Source organism: Hyperolius riggenbachi, chromosome 9 (genome assembly GCF_040937935.1).
Source record: "Hyperolius riggenbachi isolate aHypRig1 chromosome 9, aHypRig1.pri, whole genome shotgun sequence".
Classification (NCBI taxonomy): domain Eukaryota; kingdom Metazoa; phylum Chordata; class Amphibia; order Anura; family Hyperoliidae; genus Hyperolius; species Hyperolius riggenbachi.
Window position 1 is genome coordinate 218,423,738 of NC_090654.1, and position 9,027 is coordinate 218,432,764.

The 9,027-nt window shown below is 42.5% G+C and overlaps 1 protein-coding gene across 1 annotated transcript in view; it reads left to right on the forward strand.

Moving 5' to 3' along the window:
* Positions 1-8,111, forward strand: part of LOC137532955 (inositol-trisphosphate 3-kinase A-like) — a 144,214-nt gene extending 136,103 nt beyond the window's left edge. Inside the window, exons 6-7 of the mRNA XM_068254013.1 lie at positions 2,226-2,297; positions 3,278-8,111. Of these exons, the coding sequence (XP_068110114.1) occupies positions 2,226-2,297; positions 3,278-3,478 (273 nt within the window). The 3' untranslated portion in view covers positions 3,479-8,111. The remainder of the gene's footprint in view (positions 1-2,225; positions 2,298-3,277) is intronic.
* Positions 8,112-9,027: the final 916 nt, after the last annotated feature.

Consider the following 9,027-nt stretch of genomic DNA (forward strand, 5'->3'; position numbering starts at 1 on the left):
CTGATCGGACAAAAAGTCGTTCACTACACCATCAACTAACCAATCATTGCTTCCTATCTATTACGACCACCAAGAAAATCCAAATTTTCGTTCGATGAAAATTCATTCGGGCGACATTTTTTTCACTCGTTCATAATCGATTGTGTCCACCAATGGAGATTATTTACAACCAATCCGATCAGAATTTCTGATCGCTCAAACAATTTTTCGCTAGAAATTGGACAGTTAGTGGCCAGCTTTACTTACTAAAAAGCTATTCTAAATAAGAATTTGCCTTCTTGAAACCGAACGTATTTGTTATTATTCAGCTTTATGTGAGTAAGGAAGGTCTCCCATGTTGCATCAGTGATGACCATACCTTTGTGCCCCGAAAAGTCAGACACATCCAGAACTGCTGCGGGTTACCACAAGCTGTCTGGGTACTCTGTACTTCTCTATTCACAAGCCCTACTGTTCTGTTCAGTAATCACTGATGCACAATAACTGGAACTATGGTAAGTTACAGCAGTCCTGTAAGCATCAAGACATGCTTTGCTTTTTCCAGTACACACACACACACAGCAGGACAGGAATGAACAAGCCTAGAACACAGGACCGGGCCGAGGCATAGGCTGGAGAGGCTCCAGCCTCAGGGCGCAGTGTAGGAGGGGGCGCAGAATTCATTCAGCTGTCATTTCTAATTGTGTTTGAAGCAGAAAGAAATAAGAAAAGGGGATACATAGCAGTGACTGTAAGCCAGATAACTAGATATTAAGGTGTTGGGGAGGTTGTGGGCCCTGTGGCCCTCTTAGTCTAATAGCAATCAGTGTGTGACAGCTGAGGTGGGAGGGATGGAGGGGCGCACTTTGGTGTCTCAGCCTTGGGTGCTGGAGGACCTTGTCCCGGCTCTGCTAGAACAGCATAGATGGATCCCATGCAATCATGCAGTATATCACAGTGCCATCTACAGGCCAGAAGTAGAGCGATATTAATCCATGTCAGGCACTGATAGGATGTAACAAATCAGAAACAGCTGTAGGCATGTTGAGTTAGTATGGCTCTGTAAAACAGAACAGGGTATAGGCATACTGCACACCAGCAGTTCAGGATGTGTGTTTGGATTTTAGTGGCACAAATGGATAATTTGCATATCATATTCAGCGCAATGTATCATGAGAAGTCTGAATGATTGTAAATACCTCCTGCCAGCTATTGAAAATTATTATTGATAAATATTATTTTCTCTGTGTAGTTCAAGTAATGTAACTGTTCTACATAGCTCTACCTGTGATCACTAGGGATGAGCAATGAGATGCAAATATTTAAACGTTTATGCAAATGTATGTACATTTTTATGCAAATATATGCAGCTTGAAAATGGACCAATCAGTTTAAACCTGGGAGGGACTTGATTGGTCCATTTACCAAGACTGTAGAGTTGTTACAAAAATCATCCTACTCCAACTCCAACTGCTCAGTTTATTAAACCTCCGACTCCAGGTACCCAAAATGGCTCCGGCTCTGATTCTTCAACTCCGACTCCTTAGTATAATACTTACCAGGGCTATGGATTTTGTACAAAAATCATCCGACTCCCGACTCCAACACCTTAGTTTATGAAACCTCCGACTCCAACTCAAGGTACCCAAAATCGCTCCGACTCCAGCCCCGACTTCACAGCCCTGCCGTTTACAAGCTGCATATATTTCCATAAAAATGTACATACATTTGCTGAAACTCAGAAATATTTGCATGTCATTGATCATCCCTAGTGATCACTGTGGTGTTTCTCATGCCACACTGCTCAGAGAGGCCTGCATGTTTCATTGTGAGGCTGCCTTCTTTTACTCTCAGCTGAGATGGGAATGATTACTCCAAATGCCATATACAGTATACATATTCAGAATCACTGTGGATGTGTAGACTCCCTCTTCCCTTTGGATGAAACGTGTCATTGCAGTAAATGTAACATAGGAGTTTAGGTGTGAAGGGATGCCGCATGTGTTACTTATTGCCTTGTGAAGACTTCTAAACCATTGAGACAACAGAAAGAGAAGAATTCTGTGTGTGCTGCATACTGTCGCAAGGTTTGCAGCAATTTCCTGAGGGAGTCAATCTCTGTGGACAACAGTACGCGTATGTACAGTATGTGTGTGTGTGAGGCTCTACTTTAGTTTGTGCAGGATTTTTGCTGTCAGTATTGTTCACCAGCAGATGTTTGATGATAGCTTTTTATTTCCCTACAGCAAAAATACCTGAACAGACTACGGGAGATCAGATCTATTGTGGAGACCTCAGACTTCTTCAAGCATCATGAGGTGAGCTGATAATTTACAGTGCTGTGATCTGTTTAGCCTTCGGCTCCTCTGTCTGTCTGCATTCTGTGACTTGCATGATATATTTGTAAAAGGAACCTGACAGAAACTAGGCAGAACTGATTTGGTAGTCCTGTGTAAGCACTTAGTTGCAGAGCTTACCGATGTCTGTGTCTAAGGTCCTTGATTAGCTAGTGGAGTCACTTCATTAACTCTCTGTAGCATAATGGATGTCTGATCGGTACCTAAATACCTGACTTGTACCTAAATACAAGCTATATAACATTTGATCTAACCATCCCCACCTTCTCTACAATCCTGCTCTAGCTCTAAAAGATGCAGTCATTTCCCCACCTGTGTCACATTTGTCTGCAATTTTCTTTACTCCCCTCGTCCAGGATTTTTGTAGGTCCAACTCTCACCTCTAATGCCTGCCATGAATGCTTCAGCTAGACTTACCTTTTTCTCACCACATCTGCTGCTCCTCTATGCAAATTTCTACACTGGCAGCCGGCAGAACTCGTTGTGCTGTAAATTCTTGGAATGTTTTGATGTCTCTCTGCTAGCAGAGGATATAGAAACTGAAAGCAGAAGTCCTTTGTTATTGTCTCACACTGCCCCCCTAGTGACAAGTGGCCATAAATACACATTACAGCAGTACTAATTAGTGGCAAGGAAGTGTAACAAATAAGAAATCAAAAATGTGCTAAAACAAATTGGCCTGGAGCACTTGGAAGCCTCTAAATAAATCGATTACTAAAGGGTTAAGCCATCACCACAACTCAATTTATACAAACCATTGTATTTTTTTTTATACCTCACATCTACATCAGATTTTGAACTGAATAGTGCAGTATTCCTTTCTCATGTGTCATACTTTGTGCTTGTTATGCATGTAAGTTTACATGCAAACTCAATTATTTGTTGTGCAGTAAATAAAACATCCTGATAAATACAGTTCAAATAATGCTTCTTTCTGTTAGGTGATTGGAAGCTCCTTGCTCTTTGTTCATGACAAGAAAGGGAAGTGCAACATTTGGCTCATCGATTTTGGGAAAACGACGCTCTTGCCAGATGGGCAAACGCTGGATCACGGCATCCCCTGGCAAGAGGGGAATCGGGAAGATGGTTACCTTTATGGATTTGACAATCTAATTGACATTTTATCCAGCCTGGCCTCCTGATGAAGACACATCACCTAAGCATCTGATCACTACATTAGGATTTCTGTGACATTTTATCATTTACAGTTTGGGATGGTTTTTATCTCTGGTGACGGAACTGCTGATGTTTTTAACTTAAGAATCACAAGGCTTACAACGACGGCGCTTCTCCATAAGCTTGTATGGTACCACAGATTCACAAACTCAGACACATCGTTTTATTTTAATCCGAATGACATCAGGATCCTGTGTTCAGTTATAGAAGATGATTTGCACAGGGACCAACATTGACTGCTCTTTCTGCAGTGAAGCGCGTCATTCAATCATGGGATTTTCTGTTTTTTGCCTTTATTGGGCAACACAGACTTCACTGCACGGATAGATGCTATGCCATCAGTCTGTGAACCTATATCGACCTTTATATTCTTGAAATTGTCACTTATACTCTTACGCCTGGTACAGACCATGCAATTTCCTGCCAGATGAACGGGTCAAATCGATAATTTCCGATAGGGCCGGTTGTTTATCTGATCGATTTTCCGATAACTTATGTACAAAAGTGATCAGAAAAAGGATCAGAGATCAGATCGGATGTGTCAGAAAATTATTGATTCACCTTGTTGATCTGACAATAAATTGCATGGTGTGTACAAAGCATTAGAGGCCCCTTTCTACGTGCAATCTGAAGATTCCGGTTTAAGCCATGATTGGATTATGCTACTAATTTTATATATTACACCAATCTCTTTTTTTAATTATGTCTTTAATGTGATGGGTTTAAATGGTTAAATTACCCGTAGAGATGCTGTACGGCTTTTGATAGAGCTGAAGCATCTTATTTTGTGAAAGCCTCAAACTATCCAAAATGTGTCAGGAGAGTTGTCACTGGTAGATGTTGGCATAAAGCAGGGACAAGGGCTAAAAGTGTTACAATTGCATTGTTGGTTTGTCCCCACTGCATAGATTTAGCCTCACTTCCTGTATCAGTTTGGCACAAACCCAGAAAGTCACCAGAACCAGAGTTGGGCATCTGTTCCCATGACAGCTGTTATTTTCTTGGATCTCATGTTCCTTTGAAGACATTTCCTCAATCATCTAACTTCATACACATTTCTGTTATGGGAAGTGAGAGGAAATGACCTCACCTGGGACACAAGTGAGACAAAGGCTTATAACCCTTTAGAAAAGAATTAAGGTTTTTGGACCTCACAGTAACCAGTTAGATTCAACACTAAACCATAAAGTGACAGCTGGAGAGTGAGTCTGACAACCCAGGCTCAGGTTTTTAATAATTGTATGCCATTGAAATTAATTTAAAATGTTATATTGCTTCATTATAGCTGAACTAAGGCTTTAATCTGAAACTGTTTTTACCTCAAGTCAAATCATAAAGTAGGCTGAGGGCCAGTTTATCAAGACAGATGCAAGGAGGACCAGAGCAAAACATTCAAGGGACTACAAGCACCTGGGCATGCCTTTAAGACTCCTACCAGTACTGCAAAGATGCATACCTTTCTGTAGCTTGTGCTCTCCTCTTCCATTTGTTGCCTGAATCGCCATTCTACATCAAATAGTTTTCATTCTATTTCATTTTTAAAAATCGCTGCTGCCATCTTGGCTGTGTTATAACTACCGAGCCAACCCTGTCTTCTCTGTTAGAGATGTGCATCACTGAATGAAGCAGGAAGAGGAAGTGACACACATGGCCATTGCAAGAGGCTCCTACAGAGGGGTCATAGCACAACTTTGTTGGAAGTCGTCTAGCTTAAAGGCATGCCCATGAGAGGTGCTCGGAGTCCCTTTAAAGCGGACCTGAACTCAGAACTTCCTCTGCTTTAAAAGATGAGCAAGGACATACTAACCTTTTACAGTTGATACAAATCCTGCAATAAATCTGCAGCGTCTACTTCCTGCTTTCATGGAAGCAGACATATTGTTAACATCCTGTGTTTACAAATTGGCAGCCAGATGACTCAGCTAAAGGATTAAAATACAACTTGTGATTAGTCACAGATGAGGGAGAATTTAAACTCTGATGAGGGAGAATTTAAACTCTGATGAGGGAGAGGCTAAACTCTCTAAATACATAAAATGTGCATTCCCCTGTGCAAGAGTTCAGGTCAACTTTAACTGGAGCAGCCAATCAGGATTTAAGTCTGAATAAAACCATGATTCTGACAGGCTGTTATTGAAAACCGCTCTCTTTTCGCTCTAGTTCTCTTTGTAACTGTCTTTATAAATCAGCCTCTGTGTGTTTACTAAGAATTCTAGACTGACTATTCACTGAGTGTAATCTGCATCAGGAATCACAGCAGCCAATCACCTGAGGCAGTCCAGGCCTGGCTGATGAGATTCATAATTGTTTTCTCTGGCTAACAAGGCTGGTATGAATGGGCTGTCAGCCTTTTATGTGGACTTTTTATTTCATATTTGTTTTTCACGTTGGCATTTTAATCCTTTTACCTTGCTTAGCCTTTCTAGTGTGCGCTCTGGCCGGGTTCCCAGTCATAAAACCAAGCAGGGGAGGACACTTTTCAAACACGTTTTTTTAACAGGTGGAATGTCCGTTTCCTTTTAATTAGGGCTGGGTTCACCATATGATGTACTTTTCAGTTTTAACCAGTCACAGTTACCAGCAGATGACCAGGATTCCTAACATTTTGTAAGAATAATGCTATGTACTGTCAGAAATATCAGACATTATTGGCATTACACATTGACAGGTGACAGCTGCTCTGATAACTCTTAGCTTTGAAGCACAGCTCCAGGCACAAATATTTTCCCAGAGGTGTGCAGGGACACAGTGACAGGGCTTGTGCTTGAAGTAAACCTGAGGTGGAGCAAAGAAGCAATGGCCTCAATTCACTAAGCTTTATCAAAGACTTTATCGAACGTTTGATAATTTACCTCATGGGTAAAATCCCATCTGGATAAAGTGTTTGATAAAGCTTAGTGAATTGTGGCCAATGTATACCTACTTGGGGCTTTCTTCAGCCCCTCCAGCCTGATCACTCCCTCAGTCGCTGCCTGGATCCCCCACATATTGCCCCAGAAAGTCCTGTGGTCCGGGGCATACTGCGCATGCGCCTCTGTCGTGTTCCCGTGGCCGGGAACATTCTGCGCCTAGTACTGGCCCCGATTGGACGACTTACCGGGGCAAGTTGCAGAAGGACCAGGCGGCGACTGAGAACGACGAGGGAGCAACAAGGCCGGAGTGGGCTGGAGGAAGCCCCAGGTATGTAGAAATTTTTTCTTTGGCCCCATCTCAGGTACACTTTAAGGCTTGGTTTATACTAGTGACGAGTAACAAGTGGTAGAGTGTCAAGAGTAGTGTTGTTTGACTCAGGCTCTAGTCAAGAGCTTAAAAAATGTTAGATGTTGCATGCAGCATCCACCAGACATGACACCAAACAAACATCCAGCACACAAATCAGTGAGAACGCTGTCATAGAAATCCATGTCTTTTGTTCCGCCACTGGTACCTCATCCCTCTCCTGGGTATGAGAACGATAAGTGTTGGTGTGAACCAAGCCTAAAGGCCTGTATACAGTTAGGTGGGATGTCCAACAGGAATCGGGACCCGATCCCTCGGGCAACATCGCTGGCATAAGGTTGTACAGATGCATGGCTAGCCTACAGGCTGACAATGCGTTCTGTTGCTATGCGAATGGCCGACGGAGGGGCACAGACGTGACGTCATGCAATGGGTGGGGAAAGCAGTGAGCACAAAGCTATCGTCTGTCGAAGTTGATCCACCTGGCGGATCGCTGGTCAGCAGCAGTTAGGGGTGGTGTGCTGCTGTACACACATCAGATTATTGGCAGAGGTGGTCATTATTGTCCGCCTCAGCTGACCTTAATCTAGCACGTGTCCAGGCCTTTGCTGTGTGTGCTCCTTGATTAGCTAATGTCAAAATTACCAAATTAATTATTTACATTAATTAAATTAATTAATTACCTAATTAAGTACCTACTTAGGATCCTATTTTTGCAGCACAAACTCACAGATGTAGGGTTCATTTTCCTACAGAGCTCAGCTTGTGCCCAGCCCCTTTATGAAATGACTACACAATATGACTGCGTAGATGTACTGCACCTGGGCTTAGCACAATCAGCCGTTATTGCATTCAGCTCTACTGCTTCATGTTACGCAAACATGAGTTTAGCTGCAAGAAAACATGGGTACTGCACATGCCAAGCTATTAGATGGTGCCTTTAGACAAGACAAGACACAGAACATTTATTCTGCGTTTTTCTCCTGGCGGACTCAAAGCGCCAGAGCTGCAGCCATTAGGACGCGCTCTATAGAAAGTAGCAGTGTTAGGGAGACTTGCCCACGGTCTCCTACTAAATAGGTGCTGTCTTACTGAACAGGCAGAGCCCTTAACATTTACACTATCCAGCCACTTTACATCTGCCTGGAGCTGGGCTGGGCTTGGGCTCTATATTCTTCCCTTTACTTAGATTTAAAGTATACTCTCTTATATTAAATGATTTAATATTAATGTAATATTATTCCCTGATCAATCATACTTTATATATGAATCACTGACATTGTGCCCCCTCGTCAGATAGGGGTTAGCAGCATTTCTGTATTCGCACAGCTGTCCTGCATTACATTTTGTGAATAAACATTTGCATTCTGTTCAACTCAATGAAGCTAAACAGGCACCCTGATTGGATAATAAGTTTAAAATATGTTTCTACATTATTTTAGATTTTAAAGGACAACTGCAATGAGAGGGATATAGAGGCTGCCATAATTATTTCCTTTTAAACAATACCTCCCTTAGCCTGTGCTAATTGGGTTTCCTGTTTAATCTCTTCCTGAGAGACCAACCGACATACAGGAGAGATCCTGTACCCGTGTGGAGATGGTTATTCTCTAAAAGTCTTATTTGGATGGTTGCCCAGCTGTGCAACCCAGCTTTGTGAGTACAACAACCCTCCATTGATGATGTGTTGTGTATCTCTCAAAACGTACTATACCATCCAGGCTCCCAGTGTCTCTGTTTACTGTTTAAGGATTGTCCTTGCCCTGTCTAAAGTCTAACTCTATGAAGCTGCTGAACACACCATTGTTGGGCATCTACCTCTCCACCTGGGAACAAGAGGGATAGCAGTGCTTCACCGCCAAATGAAATAGGAGAATGATGAGACTATGAAGTGACAGGCAGCCTATTCGGCCAATCAGAGTGCGGGGATCATGTCCTGTAATGTGACTGGACCCGAAGGGTCTCAGGGCAGGAGGAGTGGAGTGGGCGTAAAGTTACTAGAGCTAGCTATGCTGCAATACAGCAGCATAGCGTATGCTCCTGTCACTGGGGTTGATTACGTGCGCGCGTAGCATGCTAACACTCACAATTAAAGCACGCTGATGAAATAGCGCGAGTAACAGGAGGTTACGCACGCAGGTATTTCAAGATTTTTGATTTGTATTTTTCACATGCATTTGATCGTTTAATGCAGCATTTCATTTTAATATTGGAATTTTTAGTTTTAGTATGAAAAGGAAAATCATTTTGTTCTAAGTAGATCCCCGCCTCAGTGTTCTGCTTTCCACCACCCTTG